Consider the following 26,169-nt stretch of genomic DNA (forward strand, 5'->3'; position numbering starts at 1 on the left):
CTGTGTCCCTTCTCGGTGGAGGTTTGCGGCCTGTTACAGGACAGGGAGCTGTCCTGTTATCCAAAATACTCCGTCTCCCTTCTGCTGCCCACTCTTTTGGCTAATTCATTCTCTTCTCCAAGAACAGCAGCTGTGGTGTGCAAAAGAGTGACTAGAACTCCGTATCGGTTTGAGCAATTAACTGTAATTTATTGCTCCAATAACCCTTGGGGTCTGGGGGATAAGAATAGGCCCTCGGTTTGGCTGTACGTGTCGTAAGAGGTGACTAAACAGGTAGATGGGACTTCTCAGCCTGGGAAGGCAGCTCATCTGAGAGAAGGACAACTCTGATCCCAAACCTCCACTGCCCTTGTGGCTACATCCAGTTATGGGAAAGGCTTCAGGAGTCAACCTCCAGGCAAAATCCGGAGCCGGAGTCCCTGCGGCAGTTCATGGCTGAACACAGTCACGTTCTGGCAACTCCTGCGATGCCGCTGGAACCAACCGTATTGGCCTCTGCCTTTCCATTGGACCATTTCAGCGACGTGGAGAGGGCGGGATTTGCTGCATGGGAAACAGTCTATCCTCCTACTTTACCCAGGCTTCACGCACTGGAGAGGACACTGTTCCAGAACAACTAATCAGAGCGCGATACCAGAGTCTTCTGAGACGGAAGGATGCCAAAATGGATTGCTCCAAACACAGACACTCCCTGCACTTCCTCTTCTTCAGAGGCTTTCCCTCCCCAAAACTCCACTTAACTTGGTGGGTGAAGGTCCAAAGCCTCCAGTTCAAGTCCAATCCAATCTCCCAAAGCACAGTCCAGTCTTCCCAGGCCAATCCTCTGCAGCAGAGTCACTCCTCTGTGTCCTCTCCAGCAGAGTGTCTCCTCTAGCAGGGTTTTGGCAGTCCTTGATAGCTCTGTGTTCTGTGAGAGCCAGAAACACAGCTAACAAAGTGGTTCAGGGACAGGTGCAGGCTGCTGAGTCAGCTGAATCAACCAGCACCTGTGACTGCCACACCCTGGGTGTAACCAAGACTACACTGTGGAGCCAGCCCTTCCCTTCCCAGAGCTGTCAACCAGCTGTCAAAACATAGGATCGCTGTCAACACCACATGATCTTCTGATCTTCCATTACAGGAGCTACCTCCTCATTGCCTTTGCCAGGCATCCCCTTTGCTATGTGAGCTTTTTGTTGTGGAAAAGAGGTTTGGAAGTTTTCTTAGTCATAATGACACGTCTGTCTGCCCAGGGCTGGCCTTAGGAGCTGCCGGGCCCAATGAGAAACATGCATTTTTGCAGCTCCAGGTTCACAGCCAAGGTCTGCAGAATCCCAGACAAATTGATAACATTTATTATAGATTTTATATCCCTCCTGACTTTTTAAGAATCCAGAAAATTGTTGCTAGTTATCTCTAAAACCCGCAGTGTGGTGGTAGGTGTCCGTTGCAACGTGTTGTTGGGTGTATTTGACAAGACTAGAGTGGGTTACCCTCGCACAGGGGGTCCTTCGGTGTGGGGCCAATGGGGAGCAAGTGGCTTACGGCTGGGCAAGGGTCATAAAACACCCACTCTGCTGTTCCAGCCGGATTCCGATGCCGCCACCCAGCAGCAATGCTGCACTCTCGTGACTCTTCAGCATGGGAGATTCCATGCTGGCGCTTCAGCTGCGAGGCGAGGTGCTGGCTGCAGCTGCCGTCACTCTGCTCCCCACCCCAGTGCAGGGCCCCTCCAGGTGCGGGGCCCAATTGGTCAAATTGCCCTAAGCCAGCCCTGTGTCTGCCTCCCCACAGGGACATCATCCACGCGCACGTGTGCATTGACAAAACACTGCAAGACAAGCAATCCTACATGATCAGACATATGCCTGCATCAAACCTATTTTGTGTGGTGTCTTATTGAGCAGGTGTAAGGACACTCTGAGGTGTGTTGCGAGGACTCTGTCCCTATGGAATCTGGATGGGATTGTACCTGCAGTTCTGGGCAAGATTCTCTTTCTGCAGTGACTTCCCACACTTTGCACATGGAGAGAAACTTAATGAGATCCTCTGTGCAGAGTTCCAGAATGCATCGAGGAAAGTCTTCCGCCTGAGCCAGAGTGAAACCAGAGGAGTGGTGCCGAGCAGCCCGGAGAAGCAAGGGTGGGATGGAGTGGGGGGAGGGGAGACTGCAGTCCACACAACACCAGGCACAGAGGATGGGTGCTGTACGCCTTTATTCGGGGAAGGGCAGACAGGGTCACCTGCTTCCCCAAGGATGGAGGGAGACGAAGCCGCTGGGCACAGGGGACCGCACACCGTGTGCGGGTTCAGTCTTCGGCTTGAATCGGTGAGTTCTGCTATCATCGGATGAAAATGGTGCAGGACTCATTGTGCCGGGGACTGAGCTGTGGAAAGGAAGAAGCAGCAGGTCATGGATGAGCCTGGATGCTCCTGCCTGCCTACCCACCCCCTGATTGCTGGGCCAAACGTCCCCCTCCCGGTGCCCTTTCAGACGCAGAGGTTCTTCCCTGTCCAGAGCTCAGACGACTTATTGCAGGTCAGACCACACCTTTCCCACCTGACCAGCCCGTGCATGCAGGAGCTCCTCCTGGTCCCTCCCCTCAGCCCACTCGCACACTTCTCAGCAACACCACCAGGCACTTAGATGCCACTCCTCAGAGCTCTGCCACTGACTGCCAGGTCTGGCCCATCTATGAGGCGCAGTGATGTGGGCTGCATCAGCAGGGCAGGAGGGTGGTGGACTGCGGGTGCCCTGCCTCTGCTGTCACCACTGATGCCCTCCAACGGATGGAGCTGCGCTGGTCTGCTTTCCACTCCTCCCTCTCAAAGTGGGCAGCAAGCAGATCACCCACTTCTTGTCTCACTCCTGACTCGGTTTCCTCAAATGTGGAAATTCAGGGACTGCAGGAACAAAGGAGCCCTGTCCTTGGTACAATTCCTTTTACTCAGACTGCCATTCCCAATTTTGTGGAACTGAGGAAACTGCATGAGAAGTGTGCTAAGGGACTCCTTTTTTCATGAGCAGAGCTGGCAGTGGGCAATGCAAGGGGGGCACCGGACAGGGTTTGGGGTCATGCCACCCCTGCTGACTTCTTACCTAGGTTCCCGCAGACCATCAAGCATTCCAGCTTGCTGGAGAACCGATTGCCATTTCCCCCACAGAGCCCGTAGACAAATATCTCGCACATCTTGGTGCTTGAGTTGTAGTAGTACATTTCTGAGTAACCCAGACAAGGACCAGAATCTTTTGGCAGCTTGCAAACCTCTGAGGCCACAGAAGGAAGGGAAAGGGAGAAGAAGAAATCAGCAAATGGCTGCGTTGCCTCCCAAAATTCTGAATCCAAAGTTTCAGCTTTCTTGTTACAACATTTACAGTACAATCCTAAGCACTCTATGGGCGCAATCCTGAGTGCACCTTGGGCCGGCACAAGTCCCCTGCGCAAGCCCAAGAGGGTAGCAAATGTGCCATAAAGCATATCTGCACCTCCACAAAAGTTGGCTGGGCTGGTGCAGGGATGTGCACCGGCCAGCAGAGGCTGAATCCAGCCTCTGTGCCAACTCTGGCAGGGAGGGCTGCATCGGCCGAGCTGAGCTGACATATGGATTTGGGGAGGGTGGGGAGGAGGCAGGGGAGATGCGGGAGGGAGGCATTCTGGGGTAGGGGAAGGGCAGGCAGAGGGTGGTCCCAGGGTGAGCCGAGAGTGGGAGGTGCCGCTGGGACCCGGCTCTTATGCCGGATCCCAATCCCGTTAACCAAGCGGTGCAGAGTGCAAGCTGCTCCTCTCTCCTCAGACTTATGCCACTTATGGAAGTGGAGCAAATCTGAGGAGACCCAGTGGGGCTGCAGTGGCTTACCTGGGGGTAAGGGGGTTTCCCCTTACCTCCAGTTAAGCCACTTTCGGCCCCTAACGTGCTGGATACAGTGCAGGCCTGCTGTGTAGCGCAAGGTAGGATTGCGCTGCAGAGTGCTTTGCGGCAACATAGGAATTAGATGTGCCGGTGGGAAGGCCTGTAGCGGCTCACCAAAGCTGGTGGAAGGAACACCGTGTGCCAGAGAAGATAAGTCAGAATGGTCCTGATCCTATGAATGCAGCCCCCCAAAACACAAAAGGAGGTCCCTCCCTCCCTCCCAGCCCTATGGAAAGCGAAGCAGCCTCACTGTCGCATTTACTCGCGAGTAGGCAAACGAGCCTTGGCTGGTGGTCAGGTTAGACAAAGGGGAATGTGAGGACACAGAATGGTCCCGATCCGATGGAACTGAATCTCAACATATGTTCCAGAAGGCAACCTCTCTATCCAACTAAAAAGGACAAAAAAAGAGGCTTCAGCTGGTAAGGGGAAAGTTTTCTATAGAAGAACTTTAAACTGGGCACTGGGAGGGCTGGAAATCTCACTGATGCTTTCTGGGGGGTTGCTATTGCAGGCAGACTACACTCCATTGACCACTATGGGACTTACTTCTGAGTAGACATGCATAGGCTTGGGCTCACAGGCTGCAATCCTACCCACACTTTCCTGAGAGTAAGCTCCATTGACCACTATGGGACTTACTTCAGAGTAGATTCACTTGGTGGAACAGGACTGGCTCCCCCTTATTTAATTATTTATTTTATTTTAATTTAATTATTTATCATTATTTATTTTAATTTGCTTGATGATGTCACTTCTGGCCATGACATTACTTCTGGTGGGTCCTGGACAGATTGTCATTCTAAAAAGTGGGTCCCGGTGCTAAACGTTTGAGAACTGCTGCAATAAGGTGTTAGTAAGTTGACACTGGGTGTGTGCGTATGAGACTCTACAAGTTTTCAAAATCACTAAAATCAGAGTTTGGAGGAATAAGACCATCATGTTATATATCAATCAATGCACCATTTCATGAAGAATGCAATGAAACAAACCACATTGAAATATTTGTGTTCTAACAAAAGTTACAGCCAAAAAACCAGTGGGGGTGGGGCGATGGTACATAACCACGCCCACCACCTGGGGTGTTGCCCCGCCCACTGCATGGGGTGATGCGCAGGCCTCCCGCACCAGGTGACACGAATCCTAGTGACGCCACTGGGTTTTACCGAATAACTCATCACTTTAGGTCTTTGATTAGGGCTGCAATCCACAATCCTCTCCACATTTACCTGGGAGCAAGCCCCATCGACTACAGCGGGATTTACATCTGAGTAGACATGCCTAGGATTGGGCTCTAGGGCATTTTAATAATTCTCTATTGCATCTTTTGGGTATCTGTTTTGCGTGTTATTCAGATCCCATGTTCCAATACAGCTGCCAGCCGTGCAATATATATTGATTCCCCTAAACTCCATCTCTTTTGGTAACAAGAGGGTATCTGGGATCAGAGGGAACCCCTTGTCTTGGTACCCTTCCTTGTTCAGCTCTGCGCTTCAGTGCTGCAGATGTTGTGCTTTGTGTTGATATTAGGTTGCCTGGACATAAAGATCTCAGCTTAATGAGAATAAAAGCGAAAGTATCAGGCTGAGGAAAAAAATGCAGCATGGAACCACCACAAGTGACACACAACATGATGGTCAAATTGGAGGGATGGGCAGAGCCCCCCCCACTCGGCCTGAACTCTGCCCCTTCTGAGGGATGCCCTGCATTCCTTCTGATGATGGAGCCACGGTCAGATCCAGCAATCCACTGGCGCTGCCTGGCCAAGGTCGCCAAGCCAGGCTCCCCTACCTGGGCTGATCTTCCCGCAGGCCAGCTCACAGGCCTCCTTGGTCTCAAAGTTGTTGCTGTTGCCGTCGCATCCACCATAAATGAACTGCAGGCACTTCTTCTGGGCAGGGTTGTAGTAGTAGCGCTTCTTGGCTGCTCGTCTGCACGGTCCAGTCACGGGCGGCAATTGACAGCGTTCATTGCGCACTGTGAGAGACAAAGGGGGCACGTGAGGAAGGGGCTCGGAGAACTCCCAGAGGCTCTGCTCCTGCCCAGGCACCCTGGGAGAAGCCCCGCCATTCCTGTGCTGTGGGCTGGAAGTCTTGCCTGTACCTGGGTCTAGGCAACCACGGCGACAGCCAGTGAAGCAGCACTTCTGGGTGAGGGGACAGTCCCGGTCATCCTCGCAAGTGTTGTTGCAGGGGGCAAAGGTCTGCACCACTTTCCTCTTGACGCATACGCCTGGGTGCTCTGAAACAACAGTGGAGAAGGGGGAGGGGACTTTGTATGCGCTCAGTGCCATGGAGTCACAATCTGGCTCTGCCTCCAGCCAGGACTGGCCTTATGGGCCTTAGAGTTACAGGACCCAATGCAAAAAATGTTGGGAGGTCTTCCACCCCATGGGACCCCCCTACTTGCCAGGATGAGCAGCAGTGGCGAGGCACTGGCAGCCGTGTCACTGACAGCTGCTTTGGGGGGGCCAATTTCAAGCCAATTGAACCCAGGGGTTGGCGGGAAGGAGGCCATCCAGTGACAACGCTCCACTTGCCATGCTCTCCTCGCAATGCCTCTGCATGGAAGATTCTATGCTGGAACATCAGCTACAGAGCAGAGGGCCGGCTGTGGCTGTGGGCACTACGCTCACCGCCCCAGCGAGGGGCTCCTTCAGGCAGGAAGCCCACATCGGCCAAATTGGTCCAACTGCTTCAAGACTGGCTCTGCCTTCAGCCACACAAGCCCTGAAACAGAGCCCTGCCCAGTCTTCTCATGAGGGCTCCTGCCCTCTCCTTACACCTAGTCCTGACCGTGCATGACACGCTTCATGCTCTCCTGTCCTCCCAGGCCTCCCCCTCTCACTTCAGAGAGGAATGTTCAGAAATGGCAGGGCCTGGGAAGTGGTTTAGCTGCGGGGGGCGGGGGGGCAGCATTCCAGCAACAGTGCTCTCCTGGTGGTTTCCTGGAAGTCCTCAGCGGCAGAATCATCCTACTGTTGATGGGGGCAGCGGAGGAGAGGAACTGTGGTAGGACAGAAAAGCCCTATCACAAAAGGGGGGTGTCAGATATGGTGCCCAGCTGGGCTAAGGGCCAAACTATACCTTACTGTACAGGTGGGGATTGCACTTTTGGTGCTTGATTTTTTAAAGAAAAGAGCATGCCCTTTGGATTTGGGTCCCCCACACATGCAGTTTGTCCCAAGCGGAAGTTCCCACTACTAAAAACGAGAGCTTCCTCCAGAGTCAAACACCACGTGAGGGTGATCTGAGTTGGGACCACGGCAGATAGAAAGGGCTGAAGGCCCCTCCCCTGGCACTGTGGCCTTGACTGAGAAAGGCCCTCTCGGTGAGCTGCTTTTGTTCAACAAGAAGCAGGGAAGGCCCCAGTGAGCCCATGTGACCTGCAGTGCTGGCCCTTCTTCTCTGAGGAAGTGCCTCCTTGATCATGAACATGTTCACCCCCCTCCCCGCACATGGTCATCAGTCCCGTACCTTCCTCGGCCACTGCACACCTCCTCATGCACCCAAAGCTGCAGCACTTCTTATACGGTCGCTGTACAGTCGCATTACGGTTGCAGTCATCGTCGGTGGAGCATTCTGCCAAGCAGCTGGTGGCCTGGCCAGGCTTGGTGGGGTCCTTGGGGCAGTACCCCCAACGCTCTGCAGTTGGAAAGGGGAGAGACAAGGAAATGGGTCATCCCTGACCTGGTCCAGAAGGCGGAGGGCTGAAAGAGGCTCTTTGTCCAGGTGAACCGGAAGACCCATTGGCCCGGAATGTGTGGTGCTGCATGTTCTCGCCTTCATTTTCCAGTCTGGAGTTCTCGTACTAAACAGCTTTTCCTTGGTCAGATAAACATGGCTGAGGTTTGCTTGGCTGCTCAAACTGTTAAGATGGAGAGTAGGAAATATGAAAACCAATAACAAAAAGCCTGGGAGGAGAACTTCCAAAGACCCTCCTTGCTTTGAGGTCCTTGGACGGACCGCCTGCCGACCGAGCTCGTTTCTGTGGCAGAGAGAGGGATGTGGCCCTTCTCTGCTATGCAGCTTCCTAACTTCATTCTCTGCTCTGTCTTTCCTGCCTGACTAGGATAATCCATGGGAATAATTCAAGAAAGAGGAAGACCCCCAGCAACTGGCAGGGATGTGGAGGGCTGGAAGGGACATGAAAGCAGCAGCAGGTACAAGGAACACAATCTCTTGGACCTGAGGGAGGAGACTAAGCTCGTTAATGAGTGGCAGGGGTGGGGGTGGAGGAAGGATCCCCCCCCCTGTGAAATGATGCTTTTCACCTGGAAACTCAAAACTGAAAAATACCTGGTGCAGCCTGAGTGGTGAGAACAGCAGGTTTTATTCTCTGACTGTCTGAAGTACTCACCACAGGCAGAAACACGGGCCAAATGAGAAGCGACAAGAAAGGCAGGTTTTAATCCTTAGATATAGATGTGGAAACAGCAGCATGGGGGGGGGGTTTCTCATCCAGACTGCAAAGGTACTAGAGGAGAGACAGAGACCCTTCTGCCCTTCATCCAGCAAGAAATGCTCCCCCTGATTGCGATTTATCCCAGCAGGAAAAACATCTGGGCAAATGCCTGTGCCTTTGAATGTCCCACCCTCCCCCAGGTACCACACTGGTCACCACACTGGTGGTGCGAGTGGTCCAAAAGGGGGTCTTTGATGCCACCAGTAAGGAAAGATGCCCATGGGGGCCCCCCCAGTGCCATAGCTAATGATCGTGTAGCCCGGTGCCAAGCTCAAAATGTTGCCTTGGAAGTGACGTCACACCTGGGCTTTTTAAAAAGTGAACGTTGGGAGGAACCCACCTCCTGCCCCCAGCAGCTCACCGCCCACTTGCTCTGCTGCTTCCCCCTAGTCCGTGGCATAGCTAAGGCATATATCTGCTACCTGGGGTCAAAGAAGATTTTGCAGCCCCCCCCCCCGCAAGACAAAATCAAATCTAATTAAGTAAATAAATAAAGAGATATTGGTTCCATGCTGTATCATAACAACATCTCATTGGCACTCAGAACAATCAGTCTCATAGGTCTGTTTGGAGTTAAGCAAATCCACTTTTTGTTCCACAAGGCAGTTGTGTTTCCATTTTCTGGTTAATTGGCCATAACTTTTGATAGAAAACAGATATTCCAGTGCCATTTGGTTCATTGCATTCTGCATTAAATTACCTTTCCAATGATATACAACATGATGGTATTATTCATATATAACAAGATTTTCACAATTTTGGTCACTGGAGTCAAGCTCAGCTTGTTGCCCCCCTAAAGCTTGATGCCTGGTGCAACTGCTACCCCCTGCACCCCTTAGCTATGCCACTGGGCCCCCCTCCGCACCCCACCAACCATCTGAGGTGAGCCCAGATCTGTATCCATATTGGGTGTTCTCTTAGCAAGGAAGCCAGAAGAGTGGTCCAGGAAGCCGACTGAGCTCTTCTGCAGCCTCATAAGAACAGCCCCACTGGATCAGGCCATAGGCCCATCTAGTCCAGCTTCCTGTATCTCACAGAGGCCTCACGCCACCTTGTGCTTGTAGTGTTGCCTTGAGTGACCTGCCAGGAAGCAAGCAACAGTTGCTCCCTGCTCTGCTTGGAGTTGTGCAGGCAGGGGTCTCGAATGAGAAACCGTGTTGATTCATCACGGTGGGGGATATGAAGAATAAGCCAGCTGCAATAGTGGGAGTACAATAGTGGGCAGGAGGTCTGGTCTAGAGGGTAGAGCCTCCGTTTGCCTGAAGATAACATCAAAGGTCACCAGTTCGAGGCCACCATGAATGGTGAGACCTTGAAGCAGCTGACAAGCCGAGCTGAGTTATTCCACCTGCTCTTTGGTGTGAACGAAGAAGCGTCTTGGCCGCCCTTCAAGTGAGAGATGAGGGAGCTGCTTGTCAGCCTGCATGGGAGGAATCTGGAGGCCAGAAGCGATACCAGACCAGAAAAGATTCATCTGAAATGTGCGGTTCTTGAAAGATAGAACCTTTCTTCAATTGTAAAAATCCCTACAGGGATTTAGAACTGCCTGCCTGTGTAAACCGCCTTGAATTAAAGTCTGAGGAGAAATCTGACGACCAAGAAAGGCGGTATATAAATACCTGTATCATCATCACCATCATCATCATCATCTTGGGTGGTGCCCCTGTCAGTGCGCATGGGTAACCCAAGTCAGGAGCAGGGCCCTCTCTCTGTTTCTCCTGTTCTGCTAACCTAGAGAGTCCCCTTGCATCCCCCTTTGGGGAAGAAAGGAGGGAATGAAATAAGACAAACAAACAAAGAGAGAGAGAGAGAGAGAGAGAGAGAGAGAGAGAGAGAGAGAGAGAGAGAGAGAGAGGCCCTTGCAGGGGGGGGGGGTCATTGGTGCTGCTCCCGCCCTTCTTGCCCTCACCTTGCAAAAGATGTAGACATTGCTGTCCATTTTTCGTCTTGCAGCAGTGCTCATTCCCAGGACAGCTGGAATCCGTGGCACAAAACTGACCGGGCATCACATCACCAAGCGGAATTGGGCACCTGTCTGTTGGGGCTGTGACAGAAAGGCAGAGAGAAAAGGCATGAGAGAGCCCTTCCTGCTGTCTATGGCTGATAGTGCTTAAGAGAAGGAATATTGACGGAGTCAGTTGAAAGAAGGCAGACATGAAAATGGAGGGGAGGGAATTGGTCTCCTTTAGCCAGTAGGAGTGTATGTATCTGTCCAGGAGGAGAGTTCAGGATGGGGCGAGGGATGTGTTCCACGATCTGAAAAGTCCCTCTTTCCATGTACTATGTCAGGATTGTTCAAGGGGAAAGATGGAGTGATTCGTACTCCAGGATTTGTTCTCCTGGAAGAGAGCATCACTAGGCCAGTCAAGAGGTGGATCCGGAGAGACGTGCTACACAGGGTGTCACGCTGCATTCTCATTCCAGCAGATGTCCAAGGCAGCTCGTTGACAAGCCCTTGGCCGCACTGCCACCTTTCAGCAGTTCTACTTGAGTTGGGACATTGCTATGCATGGCTGCCGGTCGGGGCATGTGGTGGATGGCAAGGCAGATGAGGCGGAGTCTTCTCACTGGAGTCCTTCAGAAAGCACTGCCGCTGTGAGAGGTGCACAAGGATTCTCAGCCCTCCCGTGGTGGCAAAGCTTTTCCCCATCCCCCACACGCCCCTGCTGCTGGTATTTTTTGTTAGTAGAACGGAGGGATCAAACAGCCAAAGGTGTAGCGATGTCATTTCACAGCCAGGGCCCGTAAATTTTTCCTCCCCCCTCCAGTACATGACAAAATTATTTTCGGTAACAGGCATGACATGAAATGAATAATAATAATAATAATAATAATAATGGCTAGAAAATAATGGCTGGGGTGGGCAGGGAGGAGGTGGGAGGGAGGCATTCCTGGGTGGGTGGAGGGTGGGCAGTGGACAGCCCCAGGGGCAGGTGGGCGGGGAGCGGGAGGCGGGGCTGGGATCAGGCAGTTATGCTGGATCCCAACCACTGTTCCCGGGGAGGTCGGAGTGGCTTGAAGCCGCTCCACTCTCCTCAGTATGTTGCTCTCTGTCCACACTTTCAATGGCTCTCGATCATGTCCCACCTTTGCCGCCTTGTTTCCAAGGCAGAAAGCCCTGCTTGTTGTAAGCTTTGTTGTAAGGAAACAGCTCCTGCCCCCTTGTCTCCAAAGCCGAGAGTGGGAGGTGCCTCTGGGACCCGGCTCTTATGCCGGATCCCAATCCCGTTAACCAAGCGGTGCAGAGTGCAAGCTGCTCCACTCGCCTCAGACTTATGCCACCTCCTGAAGTGGAGCAAGTCTGAGGAGACGCAGTGGGGTTGCGGTGGCTTACCTGGGTGCAAGGGGGTTTCCCCTTACCTCCGGTTAAGCCACTTTGGGCCCCTAACTTGTGCTGGATACAGTGCAGGCCTGCTGTGCAGCGCAAGGTAGGATTGCGCTGCACAGTGCTTTGCGGCAACATAGGAATTAGATGTGCCGGTGGGAAGGCCTGTAGCGGCTCACCAAAGCTGGTGGAAGGAACACCGTGTGCCAGAGAAGATAAGGCCTGAGCCAGGCAGTGGAGGAGAGGGGCAGGGTGGCTTCCCCTGTAGACCTGCAGTGAGTGGCTTCTTAATGGGAGCACTGAGGATGCTGAGCTCCCGCTCAAGAGAGGCTCGCCTGCATCCCTTACTAACCAAGTCCTACATCAAATCAAGCTCCTGCAATTTGTTACTCATCACGTTATGAGTACATCTCCCCCTTTTTATGCATAGAGAGTTACTCATAACATAGTAACCAAACAACATTTCACGTGCCTACATCCATGGATGCCAGCATACCAGATGAACTGTTCTCCCAGAAACTCTGGCATACAGGCCATGTTTCCAGAAGACTTGGTTGAGCCTCAGGTTCTGGTTGGCTTCTCTGATCCCCCTCCCCCCACCTTCTGGAAGGAAAGCAATAACCTCACTTATGGTCTAGCTGAATGCAACTTTGCAATTCTGTCTACAGTTTGTGTTTGCTCTCCTGAATGCAGTTCCAGCAACTCTTGCATTTTGGGTCAAAGCGTAAAGCATAAACCGTACGGCTCCGTTTTGCTCCCTCCGCTGGGAATGGCTCCAAAGGGAGGGGCTGCTTGCCCACCCCACTGAGCCTCCCCGCCAGACTGAGTGCTCCACCCCCTCCAGCTATGCCATCGCTCACAGGAACCGCTGCCCATGGCCAAGACAAGGTAGCTATATCTTGCACTTTGAACTCTCAGTTCTCACACTCCCCCCTTCCCATTTCCCCTCCTCTTTATCTTTAGTGGTTAGCAGCTGGGTTCGAAGAAGCAGGGACTCCTGGAACTCTGTCCCTATAACTTCCCCCTTTCCCTCGGTTGCACCAGTGGCGTTGCTAGGGGGGTGCGGAGGATGTGGGCCGCACCCAGGTGACGCGCCAGGGGATGACGTGCCCTGGGGGGATGATGCGCTAAAATAGCAGAATTAGGAGCTACCCTGTCATGCCATACACTGTTGGATGTGGAATGTCCAGCAGAATGCAATGCAAAAAACCCGAGTGAAATCACTCCTTTCCTTCAAAAGTTATGGCCAAAAAACAAAAAGAAAAAAAATGCATGGACCCCTATGGAAAGTGAAAGTGAGCCGTATTGTGCGTTTACTCGTGAGTAGGCATACTTGCCATAGTCCATCGGAAAGGGCAGGCTGAGAGGAATCCAATGACACCAGAATGGTCCAATCCAATAAATGCAGCCCCCAAAAAACACCCAAGAAGTTCCCTCCCTCCCAGCTGCGAGTCTATTGAGCCCAAAACAAAGTCACGTGGCTGCGTTTACTAGCGAGGAGGCAAACTTGCCTTAGTCTATCGGAAAGGGCAGGCAGAGAGGACTCCAACAAAATCAGAATGGTCCTGATCCAATGAATACAGCCCCCAAAAACATAAAAGGGAGGAGATCCCTCCCTCCCAGCCCTATGGAAAGCGAAGCAGCCTCACGTTCGTGTTTACTTGTGAGTAGGCAGACAAGCCTTGGCTGGTGGTCAGGCCAGGCAAAGGGGAATGTGAGGACACAAAATGGTCCCGAACTGATGGAACTGAAGCTCAACATATGTTCCAGAAGTCAGCCTCTCTATCCAACAAAAAACGACAAAAAAAGAGGCTTGAATGGTAAGGGGAAAGTTTTCTATTTTGCACTTGCAAAGCCAGGTGGATCTTTATTCTGATGTGCCTGAAATAGAAGAACTTTCAGCTGGGCACTGGGAGGGCTGAAGAGCTCACTGATTCTTTTTGGGGGGTTGTTATTGCAGGCAGACTACAGAATAAGCTCCATTGACCACTATGGGACTTACTTCTGAGTAGACATGCATAGGATAGGACTCACAGGCTGCAATCCTACCCACACTTTCCTGAGAGTAAGCCCCATTGACCACTATGGGACTTACTTCAGAGTAGACATGCATAGGATAGGGCTCACAGGCTGCAATCCTACCCACACTTTCCTGAGAGTAAGCCCTATTGACCACAATAGGACTTACTTCAGAGTAGACCTGCATAGGCTTGAGCTCACAGGCTGCAATCCTACCCACACTTTCCTGAGAGTAAGCCCCATTGACCACAATAGGACTTACTTCAGAGTAGATTCACTTGGTGGAACAGGACTGGCTCCCCCTTCTTTAATTATTTATTTTATTTTAATTTAACTATTTATAATTATTTATTTTAATTGCTTGATGATGTCACTTCTGGCCATGACATTACTTCTGGTGGATCCTGGACAGATTGTCATTCTAAAAAGTGGGTCATGGTGCGAAAAGTTGGAGAACTGCTGCAATAAGGAGTTAGTAAGTTGACACTGGGTGTGTGCGTGTGAGACTCTACAAGTTTTCAAAATCACTAAAATCAGAGTTTGGAGGAATAAAACCATCATGTTATATATCAATCAATGCACCATTTCATGCAGAATGCAATGAAACAAACCACATTGAAATATTTGTGTTCTAACAAAAGTTACAGCCAAAAAACCAGTGGGGGTGGGGCGATGGTACATAACCACGCCCACCACCTGGGGTGTTGCCCCGCCCACTGCATGGGGTGATCCGCAGGCCTCCCGCACCAGGTGATGCGAATCCTAGTGACGCCACTGGGTTTTACCAAATAACTCATCACTTACAGGGGTGCCCAAACCCTGGCCCGGGGGCCACTTGCGGCCCTTAAGGCCTCTCAATGTGGCCCTCAGGGAGCCCCCAGTCTCCAATGAGCCTCTGGCCCTCCGGAGATTTGTTGAAGCCCGCACTGGCCCAAACTGGCCCAACGCAACTTCTCTCAGCGTGAGGGCGACTGTTTGACCTCTCGTGTGAGCTGTGGGATAATAGCTCCCTCCACTGCTTGCTCTTTCACATCTGTGATGCAGCAGCAGCAGCAAAGGAAAGGCCAGCCTTGCTTTGTGCAAGGCCTTTTATAGGCCTTGAGCTATTGCAAGACCTTCATTCATTCATATAAGTTCATCTTTAATATATTCATGTATGTAAACTTATCAAATTTATTCAGATTTAAATGTAAATTAATTATTTTTTTCCCCAGCCCCCAACACAGTGTCAGAGATCTGATGTGGCCCTCCTGCCAAAAACTTTGGGCACCCCTGCTTTAGGACACTGATTAGGGCTGCAATCCTATCCACATTTACCTGGGAGCAAGCCCCATTGACTACAGTGGGATTTATGTCTGAGTAGAAATGCCTAGAATTGGGCTCTAGGGCAGGGGTGCTCACACTTTTTTGGCTCGAGAGCTACTTTGAAACCCAGCAAGGCCCAGAGATCTACCAGAGTTTTTTTTACAATGTTCGTGCCATTATAACATATAACATTTATGTGTACAATGTATGTTGGTGTACCTTGCATAACCACATGAGCCAATATTGCACAACACAACATAATTAACTATAAACATTTTTTGTAATTACTTGAGTTTACTTTGATGACTTGCACTGAAGTGAATCAGCCAAGGATGCATAGTCCTGACAGTAGCTGCTGACAGCCAGCCTCAAGCACACTTCCAAATGTTCATCAGTCATGGTGGAAGGGTACTTGGACTTAATGATCTTCATGCAGGAAAAGGCTGACTCACATAAATAAGTGGAGCCCTTCCTGCCTCAGGTGCTCTTCTATCCCTGAGGGCCCTATTGCCTTCAAGTGGCTGCAGCTGTGCAGCACACTCTGCTGGATGCCCAGGCCTTACCCTTAAAGGGGCCACTGCTGACACCACATCTACCTCCTCACCAGATCTTCCTCCATTCCAATACAAGTGGGGGGGGGGGGGAGCAGATCTCTATACAGACCAGTGCAAAAACAGGGGAAAGGTGTGGGGGAGGGAAGATCTCTATATTGACATCACATCAAGACCAGTGCAAAACCCCTTGCACACAGAACCAACAGATGGAAGTTGGGGGGGGGGCAGATCTCCATACATACCAGTGCAAAAACAGGGGAAAGGTGTGGGGGAGGAAAGATCTCTACATTGACATCACAGCAAGACCAGTGCAAAAACCCCTTGCACACAGAACCAACAAATGGAAGTTGGGGGGGGGGCAGATCTCCATACATACCAGTGCAAAAACAGGGGAAAGGTAAGTCAGCCCCAGTAGAGTCAACGGGGCTCACTCCCAGGGATGCGTGGAAGGGAGAGAAGCCTGCGATCGACTCATTTTGCCTGGAGATCGACTGGTAGCTCGCGATCGACATATTGAGCACCCCTGCTCTAGGGCATTTCAATAATTCTCTATTGCATCTTTTGGGTATCTGTTTTGCGTGTTATTCAGATCCCATGTTCCAATCCAGCTGCCAGCCGTGCAATATATATTGATTCCCCTAAACTCCATCTCTTTTGGTTACAAGAGGGTATCTGGGATCAGAGGGAACCCCTTGTCTTGGTACCCTTCCTTGTTCAGCTCTGCGCTTCAGTGCTTTGTGTTGATATTAGGTTGCCTGGACGTAAAGATCTCAGCTTAATGAGAATAAAAGTGAAAATTGAGCATCAGGCTGAGGAAAAAAATGCAGCATGGAACCACCACAAGTGACACACAAGATGATGGTCAAATTGGAGGGATGGGCAGAGCCCCCCCACTCGGCCTGAACTCTGCCCCTTCTGAGGGATGCCCTGCATTCCTTCTGATGAAGAGCCACGGTCAGATCCAGCAATCCACTGGCGCTGCCTGGCCAAGGTCGCAAAGCCAGGCTCCCCTACCTGGGCTGATCTTCCCGCAGGCCAGCTCACAGGCCTCCTTGGTCTCAAAGTTGTTGCTGTTGCCCCTGCAGCCCCCATAAGTGAACTGCAGGCACTTCTTCTGGGCGGGGTTGTAGTAGTAGCGCCTGATATTTTGTTTGCACGGTCCAGTCACGGGCGGCAATTGACAGCGTTCATTGCGCACTGTGAGAGACAAAGGGGGCACGTGAGGAAGGGGCTCGGAGAGCTCCCAGAGGCTCTGCTCCTGCCCAGGCACCCTGGGAGAAGCCCCGCCATTCCTGTGCTGTGGGCTGGAAGTCTTGCCTGTACCTGGGTCTAGGCAACCACGGCCACAGCCAGTGAAGCAGCACTTCTGGGTGAGGGGACAGTCCCGGTCATCCTCGCAAGTGTTGTTGAAGCAGCAACACTTCAAAAGCAGGGCTGTCCGCTGCCCACCCTCCTCCCACCCAGGAATGCCTCCCTCCCCCCCACCCCCCCAGAGCTTTGTGTCGGCCCACTTGGGCCGATGCAAGGCTCTCTCCCCACCCCCGTCAGAGCAGAGGCTTCTGCCAGCGCATAGACTTCTCACCGGCCTTGCACCAGCTCATGTGCAGCTCAGGATTTCTGCATTTTTCGTCCTTGGGAGAAACAAAATATGTGAAAAAATAAAAACATGTGCAGTGCAATCCTGAGCTGCACATGAGCTGGTGCAAGTCCATTGCGCAAACGTGCCATAAGGCATGTTTGTGCCTCCTCGACAGTCGGCAAGGCCGGCGTGAAATCTATGCGCTGGCAGAAGCCTCTGCGCTGACGGAGGGGAGAGAGCCTTGCACCGGCCCAGCTGGGCCAACGCAAGGCTCTGGGGTGGGCGGGGAGGAGGCGGGAGGAGGCAATCCTGGGTGGGAGGAGGGTGGGCAGTGGACAGCTCCAGGGGCAGGTGGGCGGGGAGCGGGAGGCGGGGCTGGGATCAGGCAGTTATGCTGGATCCCAACCACTGTTCCCGGGGAGGTCGGAGTGGCTTGAAGCCGCTCCACTCTCCTCAGTATGTTGCTCTCTGTCCACACTTTCAATGGCTCTCGATCATGTCCCACCTTTGCCGCCTTGTTTCCAAGGCAGAAAGCCCTCCTTGTTGTAACCTTTGTTGTAGGGAAACAGCTCCTGCCCCCTTGTCATTTTGGTTGTCCCCTTTTGAGTTCTTCAGTCTCCTTCTGGAGGTGTGGCAACCAGAACAGGACACAGTAGTCCAAATGTGGCCGCACCACTGATTTGCACAGAGGCAATGCAATGTTAGGATTTGGCCCCTTTCCAGCCTGCTTCCAGCCTGTGGCATAGGGCCACTTGGAGGGGTGTTTGGGGGTGGGGGAAATGGGGACTGCAGCTGGCCTGAGGTGGTGATACCCGCCTTCTTCCAGGTGGCTAGTCCCTTGTGAGAAAGAGATATGCCTTGCCGCCCTCATGCAGGACCACCTTCCCCCTCTCCTGCCCAGAGGGTCAGGTTCCTTCTGGATGTCCCTTGCCTCCCTTGGCTGTAGCCATCAGCCCCTGCTTTGAGAGAGGGTGACCACAGGGCAATGTTTCTCCTTTGGGAGACCCTCTCGCCTTGAGGACAGAGGTTTTCTGTTTCTCCAGAGGAGCATTACTCTTTGGGGAAAGTGGCACCTCTGAAATCAGCACCTTTCCCTGTGCAAAACGAATGCCCTGAAAGCACAGGCTGTGCCTCATCGAGGCTATCAGGGAGCTTCCTGCCAATTGGCTCTATTGTCTGCATGTCAAAATGACATGTATTTTCTTGCTGCTGAGGAGTCATGCATGTCCCTCTGTGCGCACACACAGCCATGTGAGGGCACATGCTAAGTCTCCCTCATTTGCTGGGCAAAGACGTGGCTGCAGGTTGTGTTATGCCTCCTGGATAGCACTTATGTAGAAACCCAGACCTGGGTGGGGCTTTTGAAAGACATTGCTGGGGGGGATCTTTGGAAAGGGGTACCCTGGAGAGGGAGCAGGAGAGACCACTTACCCTGAGGAGTTCCCTGCCCAGAAATGGGCATCGGCTCAGTCCAGAGAGTGAGGAGACCCACCAGGAGGAGGAAGCTGCTGGCACGCATGGTGAGTCCGTGATGGGAGTCCACCCCTTGTCCAGGGGTCTTTATAACTCCGCAAACTGCATTCCAGCAGAGTTGCAGCATCGCAAAAGCAGAAGAGGAAGCTGGTGGGTGAGGGACAATGTGGAAACACCTCTTGGAAAGGTTAGGTAAGAATAACCGTCATTGCCAAGGTGAAAGACCTGTTGCTCTCTCCCCAGGGCTTGCAGGCTCTGCTGGTGTAAGAAGCACAGCTCTGCGGAGGCACCTCCTTAGACAGAACCCATCCCCAAATCCCTTGGACTCAGCACTGCTCAGAGCAGCAGCACCCAGACACCTCCATTCCCTTGAATACCATTGCTTGTATTAGAGGTGCCTTGATCCGCAGAACATCAGAAGAGCCCTGATGGATCGGACCAAAGGCTTCCTTCGGCTCAGCAGATGCCTCAGGGAACATGGAAAACAACACGGTACCTGCATCCTGGTGCCCTCCCTTGCACCTGGCATTCTGAAGTAGCCTACGTCTAAAACCAGGAGGGTGCACAGACCCATCAGGGCTTGTAACCTGTGATCTGGGTTTCCTCTATATTTTTTGTATTGGCAACCTTCAGTCTCGAAAGATTATGGTATCGCGCTCTGAAAGGTGGTTCTGGCACAGCGTCTAGTGTGGATGAAAAGGCCAATCCGGGAGTGACAATCCCTTCCACACCGGGAGCAAGTGCAGTCTGTCCCTGGTCTGTCTCCTTGGCTATGGGCCTTCCTTCTTTGCCTCTTAGCCTCAGACTGTTGGCCAAGTGTCTCTTCAAACTGGGAAAGGCCATGCTGCACAGCCTGCCTCCAAGCGGGCCGCTCAGAGGCCAGGGTTTCCCACTTGTTGAGGTCCATCCCTAAGGCCTTCAGATCCCTCTTGCAGATGTCCTTGTATCGCAGCTGTGGTCTACCTGTAGGGCGCTTTCCTTGCACGAGTTCTCCATAGAGGAGATCCTTTGGGATCCGGCCATCATCCATTCTCACGACATGACCAAGCCAACGCAGGCGTCTCTGTTTCAGCAGTGAATACATGCTAGGGATTCCAGCACGTTCCAGGACTGTGTTGTTTGGAACTTTGTCCTGCCAGGTGATGCCGAGGATGCGTCGGAGGCAGCGCATGTGGAAAGCGCTCAGTTTCCTCTCCTGTTGTGAGCGAAGAGTCCATGACTCGCTGCAGTACAGAAGTGTACTCAGGACGCAAGCTCTGTAGACCTGGATCTTGGTATGTTCCGTCAGCTTCTTGTTGGACCAGACTCTCTTTGTGAGTCTGGAAAATGTGGTAGCTGCTTTACCGATGCGCTTGTTTAGCTCGGTATCGAGAGAATGAGTGTCGGAGATCGTTGAGCCAAGGTACACAAAGTCATGGACAACCTCCAGTTCATGCTCAGAGATTGTAATGCAGGGAGGTGAGTCCACATCCTGAACCATGACCTGTGTTTTCTTCAGGCTGATTGTCAGTCCAAAATCTTGGCAGGCCTTGCTAAAACGATCCATGAGCTGCTGAAGATCTTTGGCAGAGTGGGTAGTGACAGCTGCATCGTCGGCAAAGAGGAAGTCACGCAGACATTTCAGCTGGACTTTGGATTTTGCTCTCAGTCTGGAGAGGTTGAAGAGCTTTCCGTCTGATCTGGTCCGGAGATAGATGCCTTCTGTTGCAGTTCCAAAGGCCTGCTTCAGCATGACAGCAAAGAAAATCCCAAACAAGGTTGGTGCAAGAACACAGCTCTGCTTCACTCCGCTTCGGATGTCAAAAGGGTCTGATGTGGAGCCATCGAAGACAACAGTGCCCTTCATGTCCTTGTGGAAAGATCTGATGATGCTGAGGAGCCTGGGTGGACATCCAATCTTGGGGAGAATCTTGAAGAGGCCGTCTCTGCTGACCAGGTCGAAAGCCTTTGTGAGATCTATGAAGGCTATAAAGAGTGGCTGTCGTTGTTCCCTGCATTTCTCCTGCAGTTGTCTAAGGGAGAATACCATATCAGTGGTGGACCTGTTGGCTCGGAATCTGCACTGCGATTCTGGATAGACGCTCTCTGCAAGTACCTGGAGCCTCTTTAGTACAGCTCGGGCAAACAGCTTTCCTACAACGCTAAGGAGAGAGATGCCGCGGTAGTTGTTGCAGTCACCCCTGTCACCTTTGTTCTTGTACAGCGTGATGATGTTTGCATCCCTCATGTCTTGAGGTACTCCACCTTCTCTCCAGCAGAGACAGAGGATTTCATGCAGCTCAGTGACGATGATCTCTTTGCAGCATTTTAGGACTTCAGCAGGGATGCTGTCTTTTCCAGGTGCCTTGCCAAAGGCAAGGGAGTCCAGGGCCACGTGAAGTTCTTCTAGGGTTGGTTCACTGTCAAGCTCTTCCAGCACAGGCAGGCACTCAATGTTGTTCAGTGCTTCTTCGGTGACTACATTTTCTCTGGAATATAGCTCAGAGTAGTGCTGCACCCAGCGTTCCATCTGCTGCGCCCGATCCTGGATGACCTCGCCTGTGGCAGACTTCAGAGGTGCAATTTTCTTCTGTGTTGGACCTAGGGCCTGCTTGATACCATCATACATCCCCTTGATGTTGCCCGTGTCAGCTGCTATCTGTATCTCGGAACAGAGCTGGAGCCAGTAGTCGTTAGCACATCTCCTGGCAGTCTGTTGGACTTTGCTGCGAGCAGTTCGGAGGACCTGCAGGTTGCACTCACTGGGACAGGCCTTGTGTGCTGCTTGAGCTCTCCTCTTTTCCTCAATGACTGGTGTCAACTCCTCAGAGTGGGCTTCAAACCAGTCTGCCGCCTTGTTGGTCTTCTTGCCAAATATGGACAAGGCGGTGTTGTAAACGGTATTCTTGAAATGTTCCCATCTGTTGGATGCGTTTGCGTCGGCCGGGCCTGGAAGAGATTCCTCAAGCGCTTGTGCAAATTCCTCCACTTTTCTCTGATCCCGGGTCTTGCTGGTATCAATGCGAGGTCTTCCTTCCTTTTTCGTGTGATACAGTCGCTTTGTTTGCAGTTTCACTCTGCTGCACACCAGGGAGTGGTCAGTGTCGCAGGCAGCACCATGATAACTGCGTGTGATCTTGATGCTGGGAAGGCTGGAGCGTCTGGTGAGGATCAGGTCGAGCTGGTGCCAGTGCTTTGATCTTGGATGTCTCCAAGAGACTCTATGTTGGGGCTTTGTGTTGAAGAACGTGTTGCTGACACAGAGACCGTGATGACAGCAAAACTCTAGCAGGCGTTGGCCATTTTCGTTCATCCTCCCAGTGCCAAACTGACCTAAGCAAGTGGGCCATGAACTGTTATCAGCACCAACTCTAGCATTGAAATCGCTGAGGATGAACAATGGCTCTTTTACAGGGATTTTCTTGACAGTGGTGGCCAGGTCATCATAGAATTTGTCTTTGGCTTCTGCTGGAGACGACAGAGTCGGTGCATAAGCACTGATGAGAGTGATAGGTCCTGCTGATGACTGGAGCTGCAGGGACAAAATTCTTTCACTTCCCACAGTAGGTGGGATGATGGATTTCAGCAGGGTATTTCTGACCGCAAAGCCAACGCCATGTTCCCTGGTTTCGTTTGGTGCTTTTCCCTGCCAGAAAAATGAGAAATTTCTCTCCTTGACATATCCGAAATCTGGCAGCCTAGTCTCTTGAAGGGCGACGATGTCCATCTGCAGTCTGCTCAGCTCCATGTCGATGACAGCTGTTTTGTGTGCGTCGTCTATTTCTTGCAGGTCATCAGAGAAGCCAGGTGTCATTGTCCTAACGTTCCAGGTGCCCAGCTTTAGGGCAGTAGTTTTCTGTTTTCAGTAGTTTTCAGCTTTAGGGCAACAGTTTCCTCTATAGATCTGTCCATTTCCCTCTGGCAGTGGCTGCTGCTGTTTGCTTGCATTTTTCATCTTCCTATAGATCTGATTGGCTGTGCACACCGTTGTGATTCTGTCTGCAGGCAGTAATGGCCTCAAGTCATCACAAAGCCACACTGATGTGTTCCAAATGTGTCAAAATGCCAAGTGTGGCTTACCCCGGCTGCGGATTCTGGAGTGCATTGGATTCAGCGGCAGAGAGAGACTAAGGGCGCAATCCTAATCAACTTTCCAGCACTGTCCTGGCCACAATGCAGCCTCAAGGTAAGGTAACAAACATGCCCTGACCTTGAGGAGGCCCCCTTGACTGCCTCCCCACTACTGAATGCAGCGCATGCCACGTTGGCACGGCTATGTCAGTGCTGGAAAGCTGGTTAGGATTGCGCCCTAAGGTTGCACTCCTGGGCAGACCTGAGGAAACCCCTTTGAACTCAGTGTGGAAATGACTTCTCAGTGAGCAGACTGGTGATGTCTTCAGGATCCAAGAGGTTTTGTTTGCTTACTATGTTTCTGTCCCACCATTCAAGAAAGAGTTTGTAAAGCAGTTCACAAAGGAAGCAAGATGGTTCCCTGCCCCAAAGGCCTGACAATCTGGAAGAGGGGCAGGAAAAGAGCAGGAGAGGGTGAGGGATTCGGAAAGAAGGGTGAATGGGGAAGAAGAGGGGATTCCCCTGGCGTTGGCCTGACACCAACCTCAGGCCATACTCAGCTGGCCCAGAGGAAACCAGGTTCCCTTTTCTTCTGCTCCTTGGCCATTGAGGACCGGCCACTGTGCCTGATTGATGGATTGAATGGGAGGTATGGGTGGAAACTGTGTCCCTTCAGAAGCCAGCTCTTCCAGTAGAACGAAGCTGGCAATTCAGGGCCTCTTGGTACCAGCTTGGAGAGTCTTTGCTCTGCGAGAGGAGAGGGAGTCAACTGCCAGGTAGCCATTGTCTGATGAGTGCAGAGGTGCCAGGACAGAAATCAGGACACCTGGGGGGTGGCAATGGAAGCTACATGCCATAGCAACCCCGAGGCAGACTCTGACTTAAGAGAAATCAGGCCAGGTTGATTGGAAGGAACCAGGAGGGGTTTAGCCATATACTTGGAAGAGATGAAGCCTGTTCTTGGATGGGAGTGCAGCGGGATGGCAACGACCACCCTGCACAGTGGGACATAGAGAATCGATCCAAAGTAGTAAGTAGTTAGGTGTATTGTTTTGCTGCTGCCTTAGCAAGTGTGTACTCTCACTTAAATCCTGGAGACCTCATCTCTCTCCCTCCCCCCCTCCCATGTGGGGTGGAGGATTCTCCTCATACTTACTAACATGGAAGAGCTTTACTAAATCTTTGAAGTAAACAACTTGGAAGCAAGTTGTTCCATCCTTGGGTAAAAAACACAAAGTTGGTGCTGGAATCTTTCTCCAATTCCCCCCCCCCCCACGATGACGTACAGGCCCAGCAGTTCCTGCCATGTCAATCTGAAGGGTTCCTGTCACTCTGTGATGGATCAACAGCTCCTGGCAGATTTCATGACGAACACAGAAGCAGCAAGAGAGCTACAAAGTGATGATGGACACTCTAGGCCAGTGTTTCTCAAACTGTGGGTCGGGACTCACTAGGTGGGTTGTGAACCAATTTCAGGTGGGTCCCCATTCATTTCAATATTTTATTTTTAATATACTAGACTTGATGCTACCATGGTCTGTGACTGCATTTGGGGAAATGTTACAGACCTGTACTTTTAACAAGCAACTATGCATATTCTTTTAACAATGATAGTCAATGGCATGTACTCTTGGATAGGATTGCAGCCTAGGATTGTTAAAAATGTTCCTGCTTGATGACATCACTTCCGGTGGGTCCTGACAGATTCTCATTCTCAAAAGTTGGTCCCGGTGCTAAATGTGGGAGAACCACTGCTCTAGGCAATCTCTCTTCCACAGGGCCTCTTTTTTGACTGGCTTGCAAGATTGGATGCAGTGATGATAGTCCCTGAAAAATTTCCTATGCAAATGTGCTATTCTGAGCATTACGAATTTTATTTTATAATTATGATAAATGGTATGTCCAATTTTATGGACCCAAACACCTTTAACTTGCATGTAAATTTAAGGGCACCTGCTGGATTGGGGAGCAAAGTTGGGAAAAAAGGGAACATCCACTGGGCGGGGCATCTGACGGAGCAGTCAGACTGGGAGCCCAGGTCTACCCACACAGCAAATCTCGGTCATGGAGGCCACGTGTTCAACTGGGAGCCCTGGTCTACCTAGCAGATAGATCAGGGCTACAAGTCCAGGCACACGCCCAGGTCTATCTGCTTGGTTGACCTGGGCTCTGGAGTTAAGCTAGTGAGGTTGCTGGGAGCTGCAAGGGGGCAAGCTTGGGGGGGGGCTGCCCACTGCAATGGGCATCTGTTCTGTGAAACCGCATCTGAATTCTGATCCTCTCCACACCTTCCAGGGAGTAAGCCCCATTGACTATAATGGGACTTACTGGAACGTGCTGGAATCCCTAGCATGTATGCACTGCTGAAACAGAGACGCCTGCGTTGGCTCGGTCATGTCGTGAGAATGGATGATGGCCGGATCCCAAAGGATCTCCTCTATGGAGAACTCGTGCAAGGAAAGCGCCCTACAGGTAGACCACAGCTGCGATACAAGGACATCTGCAAGAGGGATCTGAAGGCCTTAGGAGTGGACCTCAACAGGTGGGAAAGCCTGGCCTCTGAGCGGCCCGCTTGGAGGCAGGCTGTGAAGATTGGCCTTTCCCAGTTTGAAGAGACACTTGGCCAACAGACTGAGGCAATGAGGCAAAGAAGGAAGGCCCATAGCCAGGGAGACAGACCAGGGACAGACTGCACTTGCTCCTGAAGCAAGAGAGCTACAAAGTGATGATGGACACTCTAGGCCAGTGTTTCTCAAACTGTGGGTCGGGACTCACCAGGCGGGTCGTGAACCAATTTCAGGTACATCCCCATTCATTACAATATTTTATTTTTAATATATTAGACTTGATGCTACCATGGTATGTGACTATAAGAACATAAGAACAGCCCCACTGGATCAGGCCATAGGCCCATCTAGTCCAGCTTCCTGTATCTCACAGCAGCCCACCAAATGCCCCAGGGAGCACACAAGACAACAAGAGACCTGCCTCCTGGTGCCCTCCCTTGCACTGGCATTCTGACATAACCCATTTCTAAAATCAGGAGGTTGTGCAAACACATCATGGCTTGTAACCCGTAATGGATTTTTCCGCCAGAAACTTTCCTCCAGAAACAAACTGCATTTGGGGAAATGTTACACATCTGTACTTTTAACAGAATACTATGTATAAACTTGCAGACTTGCAGGGCACCTGCTGTTCTGGGTAGGCAATTGCGACATCTGCTGCTCTGACCTGGGTGAGTGCGGGCAGAGCAGAGCGCACCACCAGCCCCTCTCCACACTCGCCTGTTGCACTTCTCGGCTCCTGTATGCCCTGATTTTTCTCCTGCTGTCTCAGGCTGCAGTCCTGTCCACACTTTCCTGGGAGTAAGCCTCATTGACTATAGTGGGACTTGCATCTGAGTAGGCATGCCTAGGATTGGGCTCTGAGGTTGCCATCCTGTCCACACTTTCCTGGGAGTAAGCACCATAGACCAGTGGTTCTCACACATTTAGCACCAGGACCCA

General features: G+C 51.8%; 1 protein-coding gene across 1 annotated transcript; it reads right to left on the reverse strand.

Moving 5' to 3' along the window:
* Window positions 1-2,346: 2,346 nt before the first annotated feature.
* On the reverse strand, window positions 2,347-18,656 carry LOC136648626 (carboxypeptidase inhibitor SmCI-like). The gene is made up of 7 exons (XM_066624746.1): window positions 18,569-18,656; window positions 16,573-16,755; window positions 7,368-7,535; window positions 5,995-6,132; window positions 5,683-5,868; window positions 3,080-3,247; window positions 2,347-2,366 (listed from the first exon to the last, which is right to left on the reverse strand). Exons 1-7 carry the CDS (start codon window positions 18,654-18,656, stop codon window positions 2,347-2,349), a joined length of 951 nt encoding a protein of 316 aa, XP_066480843.1.
* Between the last annotated feature and the right edge of the window lie 7,513 nt (window positions 18,657-26,169).

The sequence above is a fragment of the Tiliqua scincoides genome, chromosome 4 (genome assembly GCF_035046505.1).
Source record: "Tiliqua scincoides isolate rTilSci1 chromosome 4, rTilSci1.hap2, whole genome shotgun sequence".
NCBI classification, from domain to species: Eukaryota; Metazoa; Chordata; class Lepidosauria; order Squamata; family Scincidae; genus Tiliqua; species Tiliqua scincoides.